The sequence below is a fragment of the Haliaeetus albicilla genome, chromosome 24, assembly GCF_947461875.1.
Source record: "Haliaeetus albicilla chromosome 24, bHalAlb1.1, whole genome shotgun sequence".
Taxonomy (NCBI): domain Eukaryota; kingdom Metazoa; phylum Chordata; class Aves; order Accipitriformes; family Accipitridae; genus Haliaeetus; species Haliaeetus albicilla.
In genome coordinates this window covers 24,798,207-24,825,008 of record NC_091506.1, presented here as the reverse complement: position 1 = coordinate 24,825,008, position 26,802 = coordinate 24,798,207, and the positions used below count along the sequence as shown (strand labels likewise).

General features: G+C 43.7%; 1 protein-coding gene across 1 annotated transcript in view; it reads left to right on the top strand.

The window, feature by feature from the left end:
• The window catches only part of SUSD3 (sushi domain containing 3), a 35,076-nt gene extending 8,655 nt beyond the window's left edge, over positions 1-26,421 (top strand). Inside the window, exons 2-5 of the mRNA XM_069769892.1 lie at positions 9,144-9,332; positions 10,859-11,006; positions 13,916-14,083; positions 25,741-26,421. Coding sequence (XP_069625993.1) covers positions 9,144-9,332; positions 10,859-11,006; positions 13,916-14,083; positions 25,741-25,954 — 719 coding nt within the window. The 3' untranslated portion in view covers positions 25,955-26,421. The remainder of the gene's footprint in view (positions 1-9,143; positions 9,333-10,858; positions 11,007-13,915; positions 14,084-25,740) is intronic.
• The last annotated feature ends 381 nt before the right edge of the window (positions 26,422-26,802 follow it).

Here is a 26,802-nt window from a genome sequence, read left to right as displayed (position 1 = left end):
CAAAAGCAAGAGAGCGGATTCTGTCAGAGCATCCCCTTTCAGACAAAAGGGTCAGGTTTTCCAATTCAAGTTCCTACAAGCAAGCGCCCGCAGCCTTCTCCAGACCCCAGAAATGCCCATCATCATCTCTGTGCGAAGGCAGAGTGCTGAAAGAGTTTTGCTCTCGTAAGCAGTTGTTGGTTCTCTCTCACGTCAGGCTCCCATACGAGCGCGGAGAAGGGCTCGCCAAAGACAGGCTGCTAGTAAAACTTGTCTCTTTTCCTCTTGGTACCTGATCCATGTTAGCAAGGTGCTAAATATTGAGTTTGATGCCGAAATCTGAATTTCCCCAAATCACTGGCCGTCTGTAGCAGATTTGTTTAACTTGTATTTTGTTTGCGGTGATTGTTTTCTTGCAGTTATTGTGGTGATGAAAAATGCTTTGAGCATTGGTCCAAGATAATCTTTTATCTCAGCTATGGACAAGGGAAAATTTTAACATTTCTGGTCATCATAGTTTCCATTGGAAAAGATACAGGGTCTGGTTAATGGAGCCCATGTATCACTTTGCACCATCTGCAGAAATGTTACAGTCGGCTGCACAGGTTTAACGAATGAGAGGATATTCATGAGCACTGGGGAAAAATAATGGTGAAAGTTGAAAATACAAACCTACAGACTTCACTGGTCTGCTGTTTCATGAAGGAGACTTCCACCAGCAAGGATGTGCCTCTCAAAACCTGGCTGAGGACAGAGGGACCTGGCGGCGGAGTGAAGGTGTGGGGGGTGCTCCTAGTCTTTGTTTTTCCCTGGAGAGGAGGAAGATGATGTAGAAACAGATTCCTGACCTGCAAATTTCAAATTCAGAGTTGAGCTGATTGATTCATTTGTCTTGCTTCATGTTTCTGACATCCCTGATTCTGCTTGGCTTTCCCTAAAGATGGGGTGACAGATCCTGGGGTAACAATCACATCTTGCTTTGGATTTGAACCTCTCTGGAGACTGCGGATGTAGAGATGCATGGAGGAGGCTGAGGACCATCTGTAGAAGACTGTGGTGTTGTGTAACCAGTTACTTCTGTCCTCCTTCTTGTAAATACCAGTGCTTATTATGCAAGAAGCAGTGCTAACAGACTTTGCAGGCAAGCAGAGCAAGGGCTGGATCCCTCACTGCCTGTTGGGGATGGCATGCTGGGACTCAGCTCTCTGGAGCAGTGGATTTCGGTTGCATCCCAGGGAGATCACCTGCCCATTGGGTCTGTCTGCTCCAGGACATTTGATACATTCAAGGTCTCCAGGTGAAAAGCTCATTTCAAGGTATTCCTCTTAATTTTAGTCTTTTTAGGATCTTCGTTTTAGAAACTAGGCCACAAACTCTGCATTGTGCAATATGTAATTTATTTATTATCTGCTTTAGAATGACAAAGAGAGGGGACCATCAGCAATATTGGCTCCATTCACTAAACAATCAGTCACAAAAGTAACTGTTGGCATCACTTCCATGAGTAATTTTTAATTTGTAACAGTTTGAATTAAGGCATAATTCTAGTGTGCTCCATAGTGGAGATATATATATATATAGAGAGAGAGAGAGATAGATATAAAATTACTTTTTTTTTCTTAATATGGAAGTAATGGTGAAGAGAGAAATAGATAAGCACTTCTAAATTGCTTTAGGTTTAACAGATCCTTCCTGTTCTCAAAGGTTGCACTATTATTAACTTTTCATAAGTGTCATAACCTATTTTTTCAATTCTGTTTGTAAACAGACTAATAAAGCACAGAAAACCCATCTGTTCTTGCTTTAGTGAGGACTTCATCAAATACCTCATTTTTCAGTTTGTTCTTATTTCCCATTTAATTGTTCCCATAAGAAGAGAAATACTCAGTATTGCCCTCCTTGCTAGATATAAAAGTAAAATCTACAGATGAGAGTAACCTGACTTTGATGTAAATTGGCAAAAAAAATCAATCATGGAGGTGGCAGTAAGGTGACTGGAACAAATCCTTTCTTAAAAGAGTAGCATAAAAAACATGAATCAGAATCATTTTACAGCAATTCTGCACATTATTTTTGTTTGAAATAGGAGTGGATTGCACATGTCATCAAACTCTAATCTAGCACTTGCATGATATGTAGCTTGGATTTTACATGGATTAAAATCGCTTGCAGCCCTCTACTGTTTCACAGTAGAGTTGGGAAGTGCTTAGCGCTGACTCCTAAACCTTGCTGCATCTCGTTCACTACACTGAGCAGCTCAAAAGCCAGATGAAAATGCTGGAAGAGAGAAAAGAAAAAGGCTCATCATCGTAAAGAGAGATGAATCAAATTTGTCTGCTTCAGATTTGGATGTAAGATTTTGCAGCAGGCATAGCACAAGGGTTTCTTTTGGAGGTGGAAGCCAAGAATTTGCTGCTGTCTGATAATCCACTGCCTTTCCAGGCATGAAAAGATCTTGAAGTAGGCTTTGCCATCCTTCATCCACCAACGGGCACCCTGAGTTGTCAAGGACCGTGCGGTGGTCAATACATTACTGTGTATTTTCCCGTCTGGATGTAGGGATCGCAGCTCGACAGAGTAACCGCCAGCCCCGCATGAGGTGGGTACGGCCACCCAGCAGCTCTGGATTGCACAGGGGACAGCACCGGTACCGGCTCTGCTGCAGCCATGTTGACAGGCTGGTTTAATGCCTTGCCCACGACTTCTCTTCTCGCCGGCTTCACACCAGCTTTGTCCAGTCGGAGGATGAGGCTCGGGTGGATCAGATTCCCACTGAAGCGTCCCTGGCATCCAGCAGCGGTTGGGTCTGGGCTTTTGCTCACTGATCTGAGAAGGCTGTGTTGGCGAGCGCTCCTGCCCCTCTCCCGTTTCAGAGCTGCGTGGCGTTTGACGCTGTGCTGTTTCTTTCTTTTCTCTGGATGCATTTGCTTCTCTGTTCTTCCGTATGCGCACTGTACCTGCTCCAAGCCAGGAAGGATCCTGCTCTGTCCAAGAGCAGCTGCTGCCGTGGCCGAACTGAAATGGCAGAAGTGCTGCCAACGGAAACTAGCCACTCTCGGGGAAGCACGCGGGGTGCTGAGATCTGCTCGCTTGTCCTGCGGGCTCCCGCCTCGCCAGTGACCTTGAGCGTGGTGAGACGGAAAGCAAAGCTGCCCGAAACGCGACCGGCGTGACTCAGCCCGGCGTGGGAGTCCCAGCAGCCCTTCACGCTGCGGAACTGTCGCATGTTGTTAATTATGTTGCAAGCAGTGTGTTGAAAAATCAGTTTTACCTACAAAACAGACCACAGAAGAAAAAATTAGGGAAGTCGATAGGAGCAAGCCTAAGGTGTAATAGAGGTGTGAGCAGAGAGCTCATTTGAGTATGGATGTGTAAACACAGAAGAAACTTGCTTCAGATACCTTTTTTCTCTCCTTTCTTCTTTCCTTCCTTCCCTCCTTCTCTTAATTGCACAGAAATTCCTTATCAATGGGAGAAAAGGCTTTTTTGAAAAAGCATTTCCACGAGTGTTTAATGGTGGCCTGTAAGAATGATCAGAAATTGATTTCCATTTTTCACAATTTTAAAATTTGTTTTCAATAGAAAACCAGAATGTTTTATAGGGATTATTTTCATTTGGAAATGCTGAAATCAGGCAGATGCAAGACCCACGTATCGTTAACAAGCTGTGTTTCTTTTTTCAGACTACGTGCTCTGACAGATGTCTTCTGTAGGTACCTTCAAGTTTCACTGTCTGCAGTTGCCCAGATGGTTCTTCCATGGGAGCAATGTGGGGGACCAGCTGCCTGCATGGCTGCTGCTGCAGTTCTTGCAGGTCTCCATCGGACTCTGGAGCGCGAAGCTCCCCTGGGCCCGCCAAAGGTGGTCCTTACAGTGACGTGTGTGCAGAGGGCTGTGTTTTGGTGCATGTGGTTTGGGCCACACCTGGACCTCCAAAACCTCCCCCAGGGGAATAACTTTGTAGGGCCATACCTGTGCGTTGGGTGGCAGACAGGTCAGTAAGAGCTTTCCAGCATCTCAGCTGTATAAGTGACTCTCGGAAACCAGTGAAATAGGTAGGAAAGGTCAAATCGTGTCATTGCTGACATGTACTTTTGTTAGAAAAGGTTGAAGCAGGTCATTACCCGGTGCCACCAAGCAGTAGGAGGTCTTGGTAACACACCTCCCGGGGGCTGCGGCACAGCTGGGGACCTTGTTCAAGCTCTGCAGCTTCAAAAGCCTGGACCTCCCCCCATCTCATTTACTGCTGGGGTGGTAGTCATGTTTAACACTAATTTATTAAAAAGCCGTGCCAGTGTCTGAGTTTTCTAGTGGGAGGATAAGCTGCTCCTGCAGCCATTTGTTGTTGCAGCACTTCATGCAATTAAGAGCTCGGTCCTGGCAGGACTCGTGGCCAGCTCTGCGAGGGAGCGAAGGCAAGGTTGCGAGGGGAACGATGCCAGGGCCAGGCAGTTTCACTCACACAAGATGCTTTACTACATCTACTTTATTTCATATTTCACTTCTAGCTGCTTTTCTTTTGCTTTTTGACAGAGCGAGCTCTTCCAAGAGCTCTTCTGTGGATGTTCAACATTATGCCTGTGACTTCAGGGACATAATTTCTAAGGCGTGCTTCTGTAGGAAAACAGACTTACAGAAATAATCAGAATGTTTCTTTTCTGCAGGGTTTGTAGAACCTAATGTTCTGTCTCTTTCTGACATCTGGTTATTCCAGTGTGTTTTACTTGCATTAAATAGTCAGCAATAAGCAATGCAAAGGCTTGAGTTATGTGTGTATGGGCAACAATGAGGTGAAGTCATGGATTGCTCCCTTTCTCCACAAACAGCAAGTGGCAATCTTGATAACATGCTTTCAGGTAATTATTGGTGTGTTTTAGATCATTTTGGTGTATACTTATGCGATGTATTTGATTTTTAGTGTCTATGTTTCGCTATGCAAGGAGCACAGGAAATGTTTAATGGGCAAGCATGCCTAGGCCGCTCTCTCATTTCTGTTGTCTTATCAGCAAAACATAAATCTGCAGCTTGCTGACAATGAAACCATATGGTAACTCATTCTGACAAATCGATTTTGCAATACAGATAATCCTGGCTATGCATGAGAAGAGATATTTTGGACTATTTTCTCTTAATTCTTGCATTACTCTTTATTTTTTAGTGGCTGGAAATTATGTATGTGGCTATTTCTGAACACAGAGGTTTGGGTGAATTAAGAATTTATGGAGTATGCTACACTTTAGTGTCTTTACTTTGAGGATCATTATTTGTCATACGAAATAATCTGTTTATTTGCTGTAGCCAATGCCCTTCTTCTGTCTTGGCAGACAGTAGCAGCAGATTCAGATACTTTTTGAACACTGGATATCCTCTTAGTGTGAAGCCAAGCTAAGAAATGCATTTGTATAAATCAGCTCTTGCTTTACAAGAGGCTGCAGAAGTAGCTGCAGGAACTTGAAGGTGTTTGGCTCTTTGTGCCCTGAAGCAAACTGGCCAGCTGATGGCTGATGGTCATCTCAGTTCACCAGAGCTGATGCTATACATTGGCATGGTATGCAGAGAGGACAGGGTGGTTTGTTAATCCTTTTCAATGAGTAAGATGAGCAAGCTAGAGTCCTCACAACTTCTGTTGGACTTCAAAAAAAAAAAAAAATTATTTCCAGCCTTTGCTTCATAGGGATGTATCACCAAGTGAGTTTTCTTCTTGAGCTTGGAAGTAGTAGTCAGTATCTGGAAGTGTAAGCAGAGCATGAGCCTAGGAGTGGAGAACAGCAGTGAGGAGTAATGTGAACTAGGCGCTGGAGACATGTATCAAGTCTAGGAACGATGCCATGAAGCTGATCAAAGCTAAACAACACATAATGAGTTTTCATGTTTATTGCAAACTATGTAGAAATGGCTGATAGGCTGTTAGTTCCTCAAGCATTCCTCCTAGCTTTAGGTGCTGGCTCTCAGGCATGAATCTGTAGGGTTTGAAATGCAGCTATTACAAAAGCTACGTGAGCAATAATTGGGGTTTTTATTCAATTTTACATTTCGGGGTGCTAACAGTTACTGTTAAAACCAAGTTTAAACCAAGACCTGAATGTGATATTTTCTAGATATTCAGAAAAGAAATATAAATCAAGATGTAAATCTCATCAGCACAAATGTTTATGCAGTATTTGTGTTTTACTTCAGGAGGCAATGCAGCCTCAAACACCAGCCTCAGCTGAAAACAAAAATATAAAATATTATATTTGAAAAAAAAAAGATTCTTGATTGTAGTAGATCTAGTCAGGTAGACATGCCTGAAGAGTATTCAAAGGATAAGTCTATATGGAACATCTGCTTATATAAATATGAGGATGGAAGCTTATCTAAACAATGATTTTCTGGAGATGGAAGGGTAAAATTAACCTAGTAGAAAACTGATTGCAACAAGTAACCGCAAAAACATTATAGATAGTTAATAGCAAAGGATGCTAGAGCTTACAGGAGACATTTTACAAGTGAGTTACTAGAAGACCATTGCTGATGAAAATTAGGGCAAATTTTATCCAGAGACAGTAAATCCGAACTTGGATGAAATTCACAAAGTCATACCAGCAAAAATCCATCTATGCATTTCAATAAAAGCATTTGTAAAAAGCAAGAAGTAGTGACACATTTATTGTTTTTACTTCAGTGGGAAGAAATTGTGTTGAAAAGCCCTTAGAAGAAGAGGAAGAAGAAATGGTATTTCTATTCTGGCCAAATGCAGGTACATGAAATGCAGTGGATGAACTTTCAGCTCAGGATCTGTGGAAAGCCAGGCATAGAGGCTTTCAAAAGTTTAGCTCTCATTAGCTGTCATTAAGATGAACCTCTGGGGTTCCTGCCCCAATTACATTCATACGGGAATGATGCTCTGGAGATGACATAATGCTGTCAGAGCCCCGGCCAAAGTGAGGAAATATCCATATTTTCATGGTACACTGGCTCTTAGAAATCTTTGTAGTGCTCAAGTGAAGAAAAATATTTTAAAATCCACAGCTGAGGAATAATGCTGACAAGGTCACTGACATTCAGAGGTTCTAATCACTCAGCATATACTGTCATGGGCAAGGACAGTGCGGGAAAGGGTCAAGAGCACCTGAACCAGGTACAGCTGCACTTATTATTCAGGATGGTCAATGCTGGATTAAATGAAGTATGTCTTGAAAGAAAGGATCCAGTGCCAAATGATCTGTTCTTTGGAGAGCAGAGGCTAAATAACAAGTCCAGGTAAACTGGCAAGTCAACTGAAAGTGTCTCATGAGGGCTGTAATAGTGGCTAAGCAGATGTACTTTGAATCAAGGTTGGCTCTGAATTACTTTCTGCATCTCATGCAGCTAAAAGTGTCACTGATGTGAACTCTGAGTATGTGATCTGGTATCTAAAAATAGCCTTGAAAGTGCAAAATGCAAAAAGGTAGATATTTTGCAGCTTAGGACAATGGGTTTTCATGGTAAGTCTCTGAGTGATTAAGGTAAAAAGAAAAGCCTGGACTCATAAGGCTGGTCTGGAGTCAGGAGGAAGATTGTCTGATGCACACATCCCATGTGTTCCAGTAATGGGATGTTGGAGGGAAGATCAAGAGATGAAGGGAGATGACCCTCTAGAAGATATTTGTTCTCATTGAGGCAAATTGCTGCTGTAGTAAGAGACTGAAAGAAGTGGCAAAACAGAAATAATCTGCATGGAATTAAAACAGGCATGTTTTTAAAAGCTAGTCCTCAGTACATGTTTACTTAGTAGATTTGACCTGTAATTGTCACTGTGGCTTTTGTTTGGTCTTTTGCTGAGATTTCTTTGGGTTTGTTTTCTAGGGGGCTGAGGTTTTTAAGAGTGTAAATTTAAGAAAGGTAGTAAGCCTGTCTGCTGTGGTTTGATCACAGGAACTTAACATTAGTTAATGACCAGGGGGGAGTTTTAGTATTAAAAATAAAATAGATTTGCTATCAACATGTGATTCTGTCAAGGAGGCTATTAAAACTCTACACGTCTTTTTGCTTGTAAGTATGGGAAGCATGTTTTCCCCCTTTTAATTTAATAGTGCTTGCAACTCTGGTCTTGCAACTGCAACACAGTTGCCTCTGAGTCTTCTGCAGTCATTTGGAAATCCAGTGAAAGATAGGAAACTTGGGCTCTGAGGCAGAAGCAGTGCTGGTATTTAGTAAATGTTAAAAAAAAAGATTATGTAAAACAGTTTCCTGATTCTCTCAGCACACATGTACAAAACCAGAAAATGTATTTATTGTTGTTATCTTTGAAGTGTATCTGGATATTATGTGTTGTCCTAATGACTGATCATTAAAATTTGTGTTTAAAATGAGTGTGAAACAAGGAGTGTTGTGACAGTAAAACTCAATGTATAAAGTTAGTGGCTGACATTAGGTGGCCAAGAGAGGAGCTCTGTGACTCAAAGAACAGCTGTATGAACAACAAAGAAATAAAAAGAACAACAAAGAAAGAGAAAAGCTGAATGAAGAACAATGTACTTTGGATGATATACTATAAAGCAGAGTTTGTCACTTGAAAACGGAGATAAGTTGAATGTAGTTGTGCTGTATGTGTATGTCTCTGTCTGTCCCCTCCCTGTGGCTTTTGAACCCACTGGCTCATTTCAGCCAAGACTAACAGAGGTGCAGTGCTCTTGAAAGATAGGAAGTTTCTGTAGGATCTTGAAAAGATGCTACCAAGTAGACTGACATGCTAAAATATGTGATCAATCCATTAGATCTTGAAAAATTTGCATGGGGGAATGAATACTCCCAGCATGGAAGATGCTAGCCTGAATACTTTATTAGACACACAAAGTCCAACAAGACAGGAATCTGTAGGAGACCACACCACTCACAGAATGACTTTTTTTTTTTTTCCCCAAAAATGTTTAATATGTACCAGTCTAAGCACATAATGTTGCAACATGAGTAAAACCCCGCTTTGTGCCGGAGGTCAGGGCAGTGGAGCTGTTGAATGGCACTGAAGGGGGTTTGGCCTTGGGCTGGTACTTGGCAGAGCAGTCAGCATCACCCACCCCAAGGTCTGTTATTTGTTTTGACCATTAACTTGGACTGATTTACAATCTGTTCGCAATAAAACTAAGTGGACCTTCGCTTTTGGCTCTGGCGCTGCATTGTCTTGCTTTGTTTTTGTTCTGCAGGGCAGTGCAACCGCATCTTCCCTCCCCAGCTCGGCATGCTACAGATCATTCATGGCAATGGCACGGCCGTGGGGACGGTGATAACGTTCCAGTGCTCAGCCGAGCACCAGCTGGAGGGACCGGGCGTCATCACCTGCATTTGGAAAGGGAACGGTACCCAGTGGACAGCCGGAGTGCCCTCCTGCAAGCGTAAGGTTCTTTCCAAACCATTCCCAGTCCTTTGGGCTGCATTGTGTTTATTTTGCCCTGCCTATCTCCTACAACGTTAGGATTAATTCTAGGCATCTGTGCAAGGAAAAAGACAAATTCAATTTCCTTCAAAGTTGCCCCCACTGACTGTAATTGCGCTTCATATGTGTTCTGACATCATTCATTATCATGACACAGAAAAGACTCTGTCGAATTTATGCCTGATCTCACGTCACTGGCCCTGGTAGTGTTGCACTTGGAATAACTGTGGCTCTGTAGCTACAGGCTGTACCCTTCTTTAGAAAATGTGTAGATATGACCAACTAATGTGCAAGCATATTTGCAAACCCTCTAATCTCCTGGCATTATTTTCTGAAGATATTTTTGCTGTAAAAGAAACACAGTGATATTTTTTGAACAATTGTAGGTTGTTGCCTGTGGGCAGCCACATGGGAAGGTTACCATATTGACAAATCGTGTTTGAATGGCAACAACATTAACTACCTTTCATGCTGTGTTCCTTCTTATTTACTATAAGGTTATTAGTAATTTGACGAGAAGTAGGCCCAAGCAAAATATGGTACCTCTGAGCTTTGAGAATTTCAGTCTGTGTCTCAATCTCAGTCTGTGTCTCAGACCTTGTGTAATTTTAAATCGTCAGTAGATGGATGGCTCTTTTAGACACTTATCGCGCTCTCACAAACTCAGCTATTCTTATCTCTCATTTGAGACATTCTATTAAAGAAAAACGAGAGAAATCCTTCCCTTCAGAGGCTGCAGACGTACAATGCTTTGTGTGGTGCTCAGCTGAACCATTTCTGATGCTGGTCATCGTGGTGTTGGAAGAACTAGATGAATTTTGAAGCAAGGCGTGCTTAGTGCTCCAAATGAGTTGGCAGAGATCTGCGTTAGCTGTGCCATACCACATTCCCTCTCCTCCTTTTGTCTGGATAATTCACTTCCAGCATCGGATCACTGTGATCACTCAGCCCTGCAGATACTGTCCCTTCTTCCATCCTGCATCTTTCCCCAAACAGAGGAAGACCTGTTGTTCTCTGCCTGCCAAATAGGATGTAATTATATGGAACTGTCCTTGCTCTAAAGGGCTTCTTTAAATGCATTTACCCCATCAGCATTTGGTTTTGCAGCTCCAGTCCTTGTTAACAATTGCTCATAAGAGTCTGCTAGCTCATCTGCATTTGATATGCCGACAAAGTTGTGCTTTTTAGCTACTGCAGCGCCAAAGGCATTGTGTTTAATTAATTGCAGTGGTGAAATACTTGAGAACAATTCATTAGTAGCTTATAAACAGGAGATTTTTAAATAGCCCAATTTGAAGCTTGCATAGCTCTAAGCTGAAGCCAAGATACTCTGGTATCTTGACACATACTAACGTGAAAGTCCTCACTGAGCTGTTATTAGCAGAACTGTGAAGCAGGTAGGTTTCGGCATGCTTTAATGAAAATGTGAGTGATAAATTCATGGGTTGACCTTAGAAACATTCTTCTGTGTTTGCTTTCCTGCAGCCGTATCAAAATATGAGACTTTTGGATTTAAGGTCGCAGTGATTGCCTCCATCGTGAGCTGTGCCGTCATTCTGCTGATGTCCATGGCTTTTTTAACTTGTTGTCTTATCAAGTGTGTGAAGAAAAGTGAAAGGAGGAGGACTCAAAGGTATGTCAAGAAAAGATTTTTAAAACTGGCGTAAGACTGTACGTTGTATGGACCCCATTGCTGTGATAGCAGAGAGCTTCAAAGGACTTGGTGCTCGCAACACTGCAATGATGTTAATTACTTAAAATCCTTAATTTGTAGGTCAGGCTTTAGGCACAGAAAGACTTGGAATTCAAGAGTATTTAGGCACCAAATGCCTGTTAATATCAGATGACCTTGGTGGGCCTGGGCAGATCTGGATTTACCCAGGATTATGCAGAAGCTGAACATACCAGTCTTATTTGCTGGCCAGTCTTTTTCTCCTTGAATTATTTAAGATTGGCTGCATTTTCCCTTCTTCTCTCTCTCTTTCCTTTTTTCCTTTGCTTTCCTTGGATACTGCTGGGAAAGTCAATCTACCCGTGTCAAAACCATCAAAGCCCTCACCATCTGCAAAGCATACTTAAAGCTGTCACAATGCTGTGCTGGAAGAACATAGGATTTTGTCTTCTGGCTTGAAGCGCAAGTCAGCAGGCAGGATTATAAACAGGCATGGGAAGAAGTAAAATTTACCAATCCAGTCCATTAGAAAAACTCAGTGCGAAGCGTGGCTGCATGACCACATCTGGCTGTACACTAAAGCTGAGCCACTGTTGTTCATGAGAGCATCCATCCAGAGTCACCTGCTGCAGAGGGCTTTCCCTTGGCACCTCTTCGTCGCTTCCCTCTTGCTTTTCCTGCTCGTTGTTCCCACTGCTGCACGTAGCTCGGTGGGGTGGCTGCACCCCGTCCCACTGATGCCTGCTGTGCAGACAGTAAGCTGCACTTCTGGTTGATTTTAAGCCTCTTTTTGCTTCAGAGAAGTGTTTGGAGTGAGGTGGGGTAGTGGTGGAGTAGAGGGAGACTGGGGAGGACACGAGTGAAAGTCTCTCTGCTCTGAGCTGTGTTTTATCTAGAGCTGCATGGGAACCAGCTCAGGGGGGAAATTCTGTCATTTCAAAATCTGATTGTAACCAAAATACAGATTTTCTATTTCCCTTGAAAGGATTTTGTGAGGCAAAAAATAAAGTCTTTGGTGTCATTCGTAATGTTAGGTTTTCACTGATAGCATGAAATTTTTTGAAATGAAGGAGTTGATTGGCATTTTTTGAATCACTGCTTTTCTTTTGATAAGACTATTCATATCAAAGTCCTTGTTTTTCATTTATTTTAAATGAAGTTTTGTCAAAATTAGCCATTCACATGACTTTGATGACTTGATATTTTTCTCTTAAAAAAGAAAAGCCCTTCACACCGGACGTTTTGACCTGGTTCTGTCATCAGAACATAAAATTATTCCCTTTGCTGGGAGCTTCTCAGTTCCTGCTGCCCTCTGTCCTCCCTTCACTGCCTCCTGAAAGAGCTGCTCCAACGCAGCCCATCCATGACTGAGCCCCACTCCTGGGGGCACTATAGGCATAGTGTGGCTTGGCCCGGCTGTCAGAAAGCAACTGAGACAATGTAGAAACTGTTATGTCATGCGAGAAAGAGTAACGCATCCCTGTATGAAACTGGCTCAACCCGTGCTGCAGAGTGCCAGAGCCAGTGGTAGCATCTCTTTTGTTGATGTCGGTGGAAAACGTGGATTGACTTTTGGATGCACAAAGCATTAATCTGAAGAGAAGCTGCAGGCTTGATAACCTAATACAAAATGAGAATACTCAGTAGGGGATTAGTTAAATAAGTGTGTCTTAGACCATCTCTGAAAGAAAAGGTAGCCTGTACCTGTGGAGTAAGGAGGATGTCGTCATCTTGCCTTTAGCTTTGAAGTCTGCCTGTCTACTTTTTTTTGGCTCTTTTAGTTGGTCTACTAGAAAAGATCAGCTCTGCCTACAAACCTGTCTTGCAAGGTACCTGTTTGATGATCTTTGAAGTGCCATCTTATGTTTTATCCTTGCATTTGGAGAGAAAAAGGACAAAGGCTGCTGAAGATCCTCACGTATTTTAGCCTCCTCGCAGACCTTGTCCACTGCATGAGCGTAACTGCCAATTTCTTTGGTAGCAGCAGGATTGCATCCTGAGAGGACAGAAATGACACCAAAATCAGCATCGCCAACCCTCACAATTTAATCTTGTCCCATCAGCTAGTGTGAATGTCTGTGATTGTGTGAATCTTAGACTTCTTTTAAAAAGAAGAAAAGAAATTGTCTTTTTTTCCCCCCAGAGTTGTAGAGAACAGCATGAAAAGTGCCTTGAGCATTTCCGAAAGGAAATCCTGAAGGCAACCGAATAAGCCCTGCTCTTAACAAAGGCAACATTACCTGTCTCCTCCATTTTGAAGTAAATTCATCTTTTCAACCTGCCTGATGATTTTTGAACCCTTAGGAATGGCAGTGCTGCAAAAATTCACAGTAAATATTCTTTTTTCTGAAATAATTTATTCCATGAAATGCGGGTGGTCTGTAGTCTTTTCACGTACAACAGGATCTGGCCTGATGTGTGTCACTGATGGAGGTCACTGAGAACATTGACACAACATCACATCTTAAGTGACTTTCCCTATTATCTGTACTTTCAAAATCCACTGAATCAAATTAACATAATTATTGGGGTTTTGTTCCTTTGAACTATCCACAGGTGCTCATAAGAAAATTGCTCTTTTTGTTTGTTTGCTTGTTTTCTGAGGAGTGCTGGATAATACTTAAAATAGCACTATTTTACAGAAAAATATTTATGCTTTTTAAGAACCCCCCACCTTAAGGTGTTTAAGCAGGTATTTAGGTCTCTGGAAATTTTGCTTACACTTGAAGTTCAGCATGTGTTTAAGTGCTGTCTTCAGTAAACCTGGATTTAGATTTAAACTCTAGGGAGTCAGGGCTATGGTCAGATAAAAGCTCAGATATGCAGCCATTTATCACAGTAATGTATTTTACCCCTTGCTTTATTCACAGAGATATGCAGCTGTGGTACCAGCTCAGAACCGAAGAACTAGAGCACATGCAAGCTGCTTACTTTGGTTTTAAGGGAAGAAACAATAACAACAACAATAAGAAACTCAGGAATAAACCTGTATTTGATGATGTGACTAACATGGCATATGATAACCAAGGCTTCTACAGGTAAGACTATTAAAATACAGTGGGATGGAATGAGTTTGTTGAACAAATTTTGGAAAGAGGTTTCCTTGAAAATGCATTTTAAAGGGATGCCCCTGAAGAGGACGTGATGCCAGTGGGTTGTGAGGGCTTTTCCTTGAACTTGCCCGTCTTTTGGGGAATTAATGTTCCCGAAAGGTGAGGCAGCAGAGAAGCTGAGCGTGACCTCCCTTCTTACAGCTTCTTTCATCTATCCCCAGTAGTGCTTTGTTGAGCTTGGTCTGCAGAGGAGGTTGCACGAGATTAACTGGAGAGAGGTTTTTAATTGGCTTTGTTAAATTGATGCTAAACTGCAGCAGGAAGTCACTACTCTGTATTGGTTAGTGGTGTCAAGGTGCCGGCTTGCCTGAAAGCCTTAGGAGAAGAGGCAGCCAGGGACACCTGGGGCTGTGGTATGGCTCAAGGTGAGCATCAAGCATCACTGTTTATCCCTCGGCGACTGTGAAAGCTGTCTTGAGAAGTATTGTTTCATTACCAGGGTGTGCAGGGCAAACACAGTGGGATCCTCATCTGAAAGGCAGCGTGAATGCTCACAGTGTGGGAACCCCGAGCCTGGGGTAGTCCAAAGAAAGGTCCACGCTGAAATAAGTGCATCATGTACTGTGGATGCATGGATGGTGGGCATAGGTATTTTTTGTGTCAGTTCAAAATTGTCTCTAAAAGTGTCCGGATGTGTTACACTGGCTGTGTTGTTGCGAACAAAAGAAAAACAGAAAAATGAATACGTGTTAAATTCTAATGCTGTTTTGCTATTACCATTCATATAAACACACGTCATTGTGTCTTTCATGTCCTTTGGGTTCTGCTTTGTCGTCATAGCACAATCCTTGTTTGCTTTTAATTCACTGCTCACTTGTACAGCTTTTATGTACAGCAGTATCTGTGATTTGTAGTGGTTACCTGCAGAAAACAATTTTATGCAGATTATAAACCTACTTCCATGTCACAGTGCAGCTGCAAATTATATTCATATGGAGCACTTGCACAGAAGTCTGATGGCTGCTTAATCAATTCCTAGCTTTGGGTGATTTCAGAAAGATGTATAAACCTAATTAAATGCTGATTATAACCTAAACAGTTTTTAGAAGACTCAGGATGCAATTTTTAATTTTGGGAAACTTCAATCTGCTACGATGTTAATGTTTTGTATAAGTGTAATCTGCTTTTAAAATAACACAGATAAACTTATAAAGGGCTGTAAACAGAGATTAGTGCTCTGCTGGATCCTTGAGCTCCTTCTGGGTTCTTATCTGCACCAGTCCACAGAGCAGAAGCTCCTGTATTATGTTTACCAAATTCTGTACACTTAACTGAAAGTAGCAGGGAACATACAATTCCTCTGCATAAGCAGCTTTTCTGGGGCCAGAAATCAACAAGTTTATTATTTCTTTAGAAAACTGGAGAATGTATAAACTTCAGTGGGGAATTGAAGAGGGCAGGAGGAAGGAAGCCTGCGAGCTCTTTTTTCCCTACATAGAACAATACACATGCTGTGTTAAATACTGGTGCACATACCCACCTCCTGATGCATCAGGTCCACTATTAATCAAGGTCTACTTTATTTCCACCATGCAGAGGTGATGTGAGGCTGGCTAATCAGTAGCCAGAGCAAAAATCAGCTAGGAGAGCAGGTGTATTAATCTGTGCACCCCAGAGCCAAAAGTCTAGCCGTTTCGCATGTGGAAAACAGGCGCTGCTTCTAATCAGAGATGGAAATGGCATTGAAGCTGTGACAGACTCTGAATGAAACTGTCTTGGAATTGCTCTATGAACAGGTGTGACCCTTCATCAATTCATACCTTGCTCCCTTTCTTCACTCAAATAAAATCTATTTAATCAAAGTTAGTGAAAGATGCTAATTTCTACTGTTTAATTCTGTTGCATGGATATATGCACAGGATGAGATGTGGGAATTCTGCTAACGTATTTCATGCCATCTCTTGAAGACAACAAATGATCTGTCAGCTTTGTGTTTCACTTACAAGACTTACTTTTTGTGTGTGGCAAATTAGGCTAAGTTTCATCATCGTGTGCACATCCAGTTACCGGGATCAGCAGGACAGTGTAGGCAAATCCCTGGGCAGATGCAAACATGACGCTGGCTTATGCTGGGAAGACCAGCAGGAAAGGGCATGTTCACTACCTGGGTTATTCCTGCGGTACCTTTCTCCGTTTAACGTGAAGCAGACATGTTGGCAGCTTACGCTTGGAGGATGTCTCTAACCATGTGGCTGTTGCTGTAGGGGCAGAACTGTTATAGCACTAATTGTCCAAGGAAATAAATAAAGGCATGCAGTGTGGTTGGAAAAGAGCAGCAAAACTGAGGGCGAGCAAGCCCAAAGGAAAAAGATTTCTGTATATTGCTGCATGCATGTGAACCAAAGTGTGTGTCCATGGTCACAAACAAGCCAAAAGATAATTTAACCAAGGCTCCTCAAGGAAGGTTCAGACTTGACATAAGGAAGTATTTCTTTACCGAGAGGGTGGTCAAACCCTGGAACAGGCTTCCTGGAGAGGTGGTCGATGCCCCAAGCCTGTCAGTGTTTAAGAGGCAATTGGACAATGCCCTTAATTGCTTTAACTTTTGGTCAGCCTTAAAGTGGTCAGGCAGTTGGATGAGGTGATCATTGTAGGTCCCTTCCAACTGAAATAGTCTAGTCTATTCTGTTCTCTTCTGTCTTGTCCTGTCCTGTCCTATCCTATCCTATCTTAGTCTTGTGTTAATGTTTCAGACATTTGGAGGAATTTGTGCAATGCATCGCTAGATCTCTGAGCAAATCAGAAATCCTGCTTTGATTTTCTAATAAGGAACTGTCCTAAGAAGCACAGGAGGCTGATCATTTTCTCCCTGCCTTTTTCAGGGCTGCAATATGTGTTGTTCTCTGTGTTACAGCCATGGGAAGTGGCTCTGCAACCCGCTTAGAAGGGGAAGGCTGAAAGATGAGTGATACCCCTGTCTGAGAAAAGAGTGGGTGGAGGCTTGGCAATTTAAGTTGTTTTTACGATAGCATTTCCTTTTCTTAAAGAAAATTGTTCTGCTGCTTCTTCATGTAACATATGAAGTACCTGGAAGAGTGAGAACTCCTCCAGCCTTGAAAAAGACCCTCTTGAATATATCTTAGCCTGTTTTTGACTAGGAAAAGATGTAGGTCATGCTGCTTTTCAGACTTAATTGAAATAGGTTTAGAGATTAACTAGACGTTAACATTTTGATTCACATACTTTCAGGACCAAAAATACTGTAAGAAAAAATAAAATGAAAAGTCAATTCTTTCAGGTAAGCCAATATAAAATAAAACAAAAAGCCAGTTCTTTCAGACAGGTAAGATATTTGTTATGGTTTATAGAGTAATTTAGGATTAAAAAACTATCACCTGTTAAAGTAGTGCCTTAGTATGCCAATGAGATAATTTTGGCTGTAATGACGTGACATAACGTGGGTGGAGAATGCTGATGTATAGAAGTTATAAATAATGTAGAAGCCCAGCTGTTGGACAGGAGACACTCCAGTGTGCCATTCTGGACCTGTCTGCCACAAAATGAGATCGTTTTCCCCTCGTGTTAGAAGCATGGAACAAATGTGATGAATGTATAGTTTTGCAGGGAAATGTTGAATTTTAGTGGCAACTATTCTAATTATAATGAGCTCCATTCTGGCTTCTTGGCTGCTTGAACAAATTGCTTTAAAATCCTGAAAAATATGTCTACAAATACCTGGGATTGTTAACTACAGAGTGCAGTCACTATTGATACCACCTCTTTAATTTGGATCTAAGGAATCCTAATGAGGGTAAAAATACCAATTTTTAACAGAAAGTCTTATATGCAGGCATTGCAAGCATTGGCAGCATCTTTGCTCTTTTATAATATTTGAAGAGCTAACTAATACTGAGCAGGGAAAGACAAGTTACAAGGCATGGGGCCGCTGGGCGGGACTTGTATTCCCCAGCATTGCTTCTCAGAAGTTTAGAGCATAGAGCAGAGATAGCAAGTTTCTGCGTGATGCAGAGGTTTGAGACGGATTAGCTGAAGAAGAGGGTCTGCCGTCTATGGGAGGGAGATTAGCTGCAGCTCTGGGCCACGTAGTTAGAGGAGAACAATGTGCATGAACCTCCAAAACAGCCCCCCCCAGGAGGATTGCTAGGCAGAGGCAGGACTTGTCAACATGGGGCTATATTGGGAATAGCTCTCACAGCCTGACTGCAGCATGTGTCAGGAGAAAATCAGTAAATTATATTCTGCTCTCTTTAACATTTTTAAATTTAAAAGTCTTGCCAGTTCTGCACAAGAATGAAGCCAGGACTGTTGGCATCATTCATCCAAAGTGAGAGACCTTCCTCAAAGCAGCTGAGAGCACCGCGCCTGCTTGGGGTTAGACAGGCACTGTGGCTCTCGCCGGGACGAGCCCTGAGCACCAGGGACATTTGGTATTGCAGAGGAACTAGCATTTGAAATGCCGTGCTGCGTTTAAGAGTTTTGTTGAAAATGGGTACCTTCCTGAGCAGGATATGGGTTTTTTTAGTCAGTTATTTTCTGATGAAGTATAATACCTGCCCCTGCAGTAATCCTTCTCTGGAACAATTGCTTGGGCAACCACCACCCGAGTTGAACAGTCCTCTTCCATCGCCAGCAAACAGCCACGTGGAGAGCTTGGACTTAGTCAGCTGCCTGAGCAGGCAGGTTGTCCTCTGCCCCATGACAGGCACAGGGTAAAATATCAGCAAAGAGAAGCTTAATGACATCTGCCCTTCCTCTGGGCCAGCTACCGGTAATGTTTGAGAGATGGAAGTGAATGTCAGTAAGAAATTATATTAAAGAAAGTGGTGTCGGAAAGAAGAGCGGGGTCACCCTAACGGGGGCGTGGGGGCACACTCACCCGCTGCCGTGGGTCAGCAGTAGCTGTTCCCCAGGTGAAGGGTTGGTACAGGTGGGCTGAGGCCAGTTTGGCCTTGGGATCCCCTGCCTGGAGTAAGGCAGAGAAACTCCAGCAGCTTGCTTGTAACTCCCAAACTGAAATAGCAGCCTCCTCTTTTCCATTAAGTAGTCCTAGCCATGCCTTTAGGAGAAATCATAAAAATATAGAATCATAGAATCATAGAATCATTTAGGTTGGAAAAGACCTTTAAGATCATCGAGTCCAACCGTCAACCATGCCCACTAAACCATGTCTTGAAGTGCCTTGTCTACGCATTTTTTGAATACCTCCAGGGATGGTGACACCACCACTTCCCTGGGCAGCCTGTTCCAATGCCTGACAACCCTTTCAGTAAAGAATTTTTTCCTAATATCCTGTCTAAACCTCCCCTGGCACAACTTGAGGCCATTTCCTCTTGTCCTATCACTAGTTACTTGATAGAAGAGACCAGTAACCACCTCACTACAACCTCCTTTCAGGCAGTTCTAGAGAGCGATAAGGTCTCTCCTCAGCCTCCCTTTCTCCAGGCTAAACAGCCCCAGTTCCCTCAGCTGCTCCTCATAAGACTTGTGCTCCAGGCCCCTCACCAGCTTGGTTGCCATTCTCTGGACACACTCCAGCAACTCAGTGTCTTTCCTGTAGTGAGGGGCCCAAAACTGAACACAGGACTCGAGGTGCGGCCTCACCAGTGCCGAGTATAGGGGGATGATCACTGCCCTGCTCCTTCTGGTCACACGATTTCCAATACAGGCCAGGACTCCGTTGGCCGCCTTGGCCACCTGGGCACACTGCTGGCTCATATTCGGCCGGCTGTCAACCAGCACGCCCAGGCCTTTTTCTGCCGGGCAGCCCCAAGCCTGTAGCGCTGCATGGGGTTGTTGTGACCCAAGTGCAAGACCCAGCACTGGGCCTTGTTGAACCTCATACAACTGGCCTTGGCCCGTCAATCCAGCCTGTCCAGATCCCTCTGTAGAGCCTTCCTACCCTCAAGCAGACCAACACTCCTGCCCAACTTGGTGTCATCTGCAAACTTACTGAGGGTGCACTTGATCCCCTTGTCCAGATCATTGATAAAGATATTAAACAGAACTGGCCCCAATACTGAGCCCTGGGGAACACCACTTGTGACCCGCTGCCAACTGGGTTTCACCCCATTTACCACAACCCTCTGGGCTCGTCCATCCAGCCAGTTTTTAACCCAGTGAAGAGTACACTTGTCTAAGCCATGAGACTCCAGCTTCTCAAGGAGTATGCCATGAGAGACAGTGTCAAAGGCCTTGCTGAAGTCGAGGTAGACAACATCCACAGCCTTTCCCTCATCCACTAGGTGGGTCACCTGGTCACAGAAGGAGATCAGGTTGGTCAAGCAGGACCTGCCTTTCATGAACCCATGCCGACTGGGCCTGATCTCCTGGTAGTCTAGGGTATCCATTGTGAGAGCAAACAGCAAACCCTTTTTGGCATGCAAAGACATTAAAGAACTGGGCACTCCACTGCTTGAGCCGTGGCATATTTATACATCAGCACGCCCAGAAAGATAGCTGTCCCAGGAGAAATACAGATAGCTAGTAATAAGAAAAAGCTGAGAGCGCTCTTTTCAGTTTGCATCAACTGCCTAATTATGAAAGAAATAGCCACACCTAGGGAAGCCTCTATTTTCTTTGCTGCTTCAGCATGATAGTCTTGTAACCTGTCCTGGAATAGATACTCCCTTGACTCCGGGATGTGCTGTTATTTTGCAAGGGAGAATTGATGGTGCAGTATTTTCTACACTCAGGGAGAACTGAATTTAGCTGTAGACTACCTTCTTTTCATCCTCTGTCAGCTAAGACGACAACCAGAAAGAAACTAGTCCAGCTCAAAAATACATCTAAAGAGCAGCAAAGAAATTTGGTGATTTTTTTTTTCCCCCTGGTGTGGAAGCATTTGGAAGAAGTTGCGCATTCCAAATTTGGACTGTTTTGAGGTGAATTATTTTACACAGCTCTAGGCCAAGTTATAAAACATTCTCTATGAAGTAGTTGATCTGACTGCAGGAGTGAGTCAAATGGAAAAGCCCGTGTCTCAGTAGGTTTAAAGTCCTCCTTTCAGATATCCACTACAGCTGGAGCATATTATCAAGAAGAAAAAATCTCTTCTGCAGAGAAACAGGCTAGTATATTCTCCCACAGAAGATATTTTTAGTACCTGAAATTTTTGTACTGGAGCCCTTTCTGACTACAAGATGCATTACCAGTGTACCTGGCAAAAAGCAAATAAGGACAATTCAACAACAAACATGTCCAAGTGAAAAGGTTTTGCAAAAAAACCTAAGCCAGCATGCTCTTAGGGGAGGCAACTCTGTTTTCAGTCAGCCAAGAAGCCATGTGCAAGGTTGGTGAAATTAGCTCATAGGTTTGTCTTCCACAGTCAGATGAAATGTGTTTTCTTTTTCTGTTTGATTTAGTGGCTATTATGGTTGAAGTTTTCCACTACCTTGTGTAAGGGGGTGCAAGGAAGGCACAAATCAGAAACTCGTGTTGCTCTAAAAAATGTTCATGTCTGCCCAGGCTTGCTGAGGATCATGGCTGTGAGCCAAAGGACCTTCTAGAAGTATGGACAAGATGGGGTGGGACACTTATCCACATTCCTACCTTGGCCCCTGCCCCCTTGACGCACTTGCCCAGCTGCTTTTCCCCTCTGAACACCTGAGTAGGAGAGCTGAAAAAGCTGAAGGATCTGAAGGAAGCAGGATAGTGTGGTGTAGATTTACCACAGTGAAAGGCGACAACACTTGAAAAAATACCCATGTTGGGAGACTGGCAGCTGCAAAGCTCAATGGAAAACCTAAGTAGAAACCCCCCCCTAGGATACCTAGAATGACTGTCGGGAGGTGCATCAGTGGGAGAATTAAGGGGGCAGAACATCTTCTACAACAGTGCAAAACTGTTAGTGGGCCTGGGGAAACTGATTTATCTGGGTGGTTCTGAAGGTCAGCAGTCTCACCAGAGAGCTGGACCCTTCACTCCCTCCAAAAGATCCATGCGTTTTCCTTTATGATCGGCCTCACTGTCAGAAATTGCTCTTATTTGTCTGAAAGCTCAGGCGTGCAGAGCTCAGCCCTGCTGGCTCCTGCTGCCCAAGGCTGTGGTACATGTGCGGCATCGTTTGTACAGTGTACTTGAATGTCTGCGTGGGTGTGAACGTGTCCCCCCTGCTCAGCTACAAGGCTTAAATTGCAGAGAGCCACCAGTGGGCAGCTCCCAGGGCTGCAGGAAGAGATGTAGGACCGATCATCACTGTGGTGTTTAATACTTCACTGCATAAAGCATCCAGTGAAGTGGCTGCAAAGAGCAAATGACCTGTTTGATACAATTGTACGTAATTTATAGTTCCCTACACATGCAATGTTTGATTGTGTGGCACTTAGGACCGGAGGGGAGGAGACCCAACACAGGAGAGGGGCAGATTTCCTTTTCAAGCTTTTACACATATTGTCCCACTCTGCGAGTGGTCCCACCTTGAGCTTCTCTATTCATGGAGGTTTTTTTTTCCTCCAGTTTGTTATTACTGTGCTCTGTGTTCCCCACCACCACCTTTCAGAGACTAAAATCTTCCAGTAGCTCTTGACACGTTTCAAAGAAAGATCAGGCAGGGGAAGTGAGCTGTGGTTTCATCTTGGGGCCCTGTTACAAAGGGTAGGATAGCTGGCTGCTAAATTATACCAATTTCTGAATTTCAATCTTAATTGTCATCGCAATGAGCATGGAGGGTGTGTGCACAGCAACATGTGCTTTCAATAAAGCTGCTATTATTGTTTTCATAATGCTTCCATGATTACCCCAGGGTCTTGTACAAAGTCACCAGACATACAGCAACAAAAAAATCCCCTCCCGTCCTCCAGTATCAAAATGTCTTTGCAGAACCAGTGCCAGCACCAGGCAGCATTGTGGTAGCCCCACCGCTCTGAGTTCTCACACTTCTCAGATGTCCCCTTAACAGCGTTTTCCCCTCCAGCTAGGAACAGCGCTCAAGTCACACAAAGCAAAATTCTTGTGAATCCTCTGAAACCCATTGACAAATGCTATGGTGGCTGTTCTCCCCAGATGGGACCTCTGACTTTATATGTCAAATGAAGTCTGCCCTTGTCTAATGTATTGTGCATCTAGGTAGGCTGTTCAGCACCTAGCATCCTTGGGTGGGTTTGCATTTCCAGGTAAGAGGACAGGGAGGTCTTCTAATCCTCTTACCATGATGTTTTGAAGTAGCCCAGCTGGAAACTGGAGTTAAGGAAAGCTGAAGCACTTGAAAAAAAGTCAGACTTATTCGGGATAAAGTACAGACCTCCCAAGGATGAAAGTGCAAACTGAAGGCCGTGTGTGCAGAGGAGAGCCCACTGCGTGCACATTTATCTGTCCCTTGTCACCACTGCAACCCTCTCAATAGCTCTTCTCAGCCTCTGCTTAGGTGGAACTCCACTGACTTCACTGTTCCTCTGACATCCACAGGGTTCGATGTACTGCAGTGAATGGAGGGTGCCTACTGTTACCTCATCCTAGAATTATTTCAGTCAATGGAAACTTAATAGTTCCTGAAATGGGAGGAAGAGGTTGCTTAGCCAGGGGTATAGTTGTCTTCCAAGTACAGTTTTAGACAGTTTGGCTTTCTGAGTTGGTGGTGGACTGTGGGTAATTGCAGAGTTTCACAATGCAGAGCTTTATAGGAGAAGACATCAGAATGGGATGAATTCTGCCCAGGTAAGCTATATTTATTGCACAATAACCAGAATACCTAGATTTGAACTATAATCCTGGCACTCCTATTTGCAAAGGCTGTGGCTACCCCAAGCAAAACTTTATCCCAGTTCTTCTTCCTGTACACACTCTTTTGATTTGATTTTTATTTTGTGACTATTGACTACCACCTCAAGGAGACAGAACTGAGTTCCTCCTACTATTAAAAAAAAATACACAGTAGCAAGTATCTCGGAAGACTTTCTTTCAGCAGTGAGATCTGCAGCTTTACTCCATGTAGCTTCTGGTCCCTGATGGCAAGCCACAGGGATACTCAGATGGGTGTTCTGGTGTCCAACACAAAGATACTTGAGGGCTTGTTGACGCACCAAGATTAAAAGGCACAGTTAGAACAGTACAGGTCAATACAGAGTGGGTAAAGTTACCAGGCTGGTTTTTTTGAGAAATATATGGGTTTGTTGTTGTCCAAATTCCTGGTGGGTAAGTTCTGCTCATCTGAGCACCTCCTTGATGAGTATATTCTGACTACACTGATACAGTACCTTCTCGCATTGAGTGCAGAGGTGTTTTAAGACACCTTTACACTATCTGACTGTAGCTCATGCCCCAAATAGTTTTGTAATACAGCTTTCCAGTGAAGAGCAAGATTTATTCTCCTTTACAGGAAAGATGCATCTGCAGTATACCTACTCTGTACCAGAACAGCAAGACCTTGGTTATTTGGTTTTATTTTCTCTTCTTCCCCTGCGGTTCCTACATGTATGCACATTTCATGTATGAGCATTTCTGCCGGCTTTCTGCAACTGATAATTGCAGAATGCAGCTTCTGTTTCCTGACCAGCTTTTCATGTACAAAAGGGTAAGACCACGTTGTCCTCGATGTGGGTGTGCAGGCTGCTGCGTTCAGTGGCCAACACCGCCGGCTACAGAGGAAACTAGAGGAGCCACGTGAGCTAGCTCACCTGCAGTGAATGTGGGGCAAGCAACCTCAGCATCTGCCCTGTGTGCAAGCAGCTGCCGCGGAATAGTTGATGTTTTACAAAAGCCCACATGCTCAGACTACAGTAATTTGGCACAAACCCAAAAGGGCTGTGTCTTACCTGCTGGTTCACAGAGCTGTGTCCTTAAAGCCCACTGCATCCATCATGCCTCTTGCAGCAGAGTTCAAGAACAAGCTCATCCCATCCCCTCGTTTTCCTGAACGAGTTGTGTGTAGTTTACTGAGCATCTTTTCAGCAACTCTGCCATTTCTGTCTGCTGCTGCTGCTACTCTGCCCACACCATCCACTGCTGGGTTATTTGCTGCCTGAGTCAGTAAACTGTGCTGGCTTACCCCACAACTGGGAAAATCCTCCTTTCCCGGTGTGAAAAGGTGGGGTGCAGGATGGATCGGTGACCGCCAGCGCTGCATACGTACACAGCTGGCAAATACAGAGTCCCAGCCTGCGGTCCCTTCTGGGAGGGCCAGGCAGTAGCCAAGTTGGGCAGTTCACAGGCTAGCACAAGCCACGACACGACTGTGCTGCAGTGGCATCGCTGGCAGCTCTGCAAATAGCACCTCAGATCCCATGGAGCACAACTGGCTCTTGTGCTCCCAACACTGCTCTGCTAACCAAGCAAGGACTTTCCTTCTGCACCGGTCTCAGCATTCAAGTGTTCTTAGTAATACTCTCCAGATAGCGCAGCATTAAATTGAAGCTGGGGACTCATTTGATGGAAAACAAACAAGTAACATCTGCCCCAACCTCAAATAAAACCAACCTCACAAGTCTTTTCAAGGTCTGCATCAGCTTTTACAGAGACACAATTATTTGCCCCGCTGCTGCCAACTGGTTTCCATGCTAGGAGGAGACCATATGTTAGAGCACAAGTTGTTTGCAAAACACCTGATGTGCAAATAAAATGGATTAGAAAGTTCCGTATCCTCACCAGAGCAAATGAAACAGAAATAACTTTTTCCTTCATGCTTACAGGTTCCAGGAGGAGTGGACTCGGGACGTCATAGCTCCTGGGTGTTGCAAAGGCAATGATCATCTGCCTGTGTTAACCAAGAGCAGTAGTGCACCTGTGAGACACGCTGTAACAGGACACAACGCTGCAGTACGGACAGTGAATTCAATACATGTCGTTGAAGTCTATGGACATAAAGATAGTTATAACAAACCGAGCTGTCAGATACCTGGATAGCTGATGGCTGAAATACAATTGCTCCTCTGGACCAAAATGAAATTTGCATAGAAATACGTGCCTTAAAGACAACATAGAAAGTTAATTATTCATATGAATTTGAAAGTTTTCTATATTCCAAGATGGTTATTTAACAGAAATGCTTCAAGGTCTGATACAAATAAAAAAATGGACGTTGAGGCTGGCAGTCCATAGCCATTCTCTACGGCGTGCTATGTATTGTGACCATGGCAAAAGCATAATATCCTTCTTCTGTACCTCTAGAGAGAAATGGTAGCCAGTTTGTATAGTTGCTTCATACAGAGTCACTGATGATAATTACACATGCGTAAGATTGCAACCTTCTTTTAACCAGTGTTTTTTGTAAGCATTTCAGAATGAAAAATCCCCCATATTTTTACACAGTAGTATGTTAGAACTACAATAAAATTTTGTTTTTAATTAAAAGCCCCTGTTGTTTTGTATCAGGAAGGCCTTTTTGTTTAATTCATCTGCTCCGCATTTAGAGACCATGTGAGACTGGGTGCAGTAGAGGCACATCTCCAGATCCAGCAGCCTGTCAGAGAGGGGAGAGCAGATGGAGGGATGTGCAGCCTTACTGTGGCCCACTTTGCCCTGCGAGGGAGCAAACTGTTGACCACCTAGAGCTGGCATACATGTCACAGCGCAAGAGAGCAGCCAGTGTGCTGGGTTGCAGCTGGGGAAGGCGGCGCAGCCTTCCTGGAGCAGCGTGGCCCAGCTGATCGCTGCAGCAGTCCTGTGAGAGTGCTCCATATAAAGGGGTGATGTCATTTTTTGGAAACCTGCCTTCTTTTCCTGTTATTAATCTGTTCGCTGTGTGAGGAAAC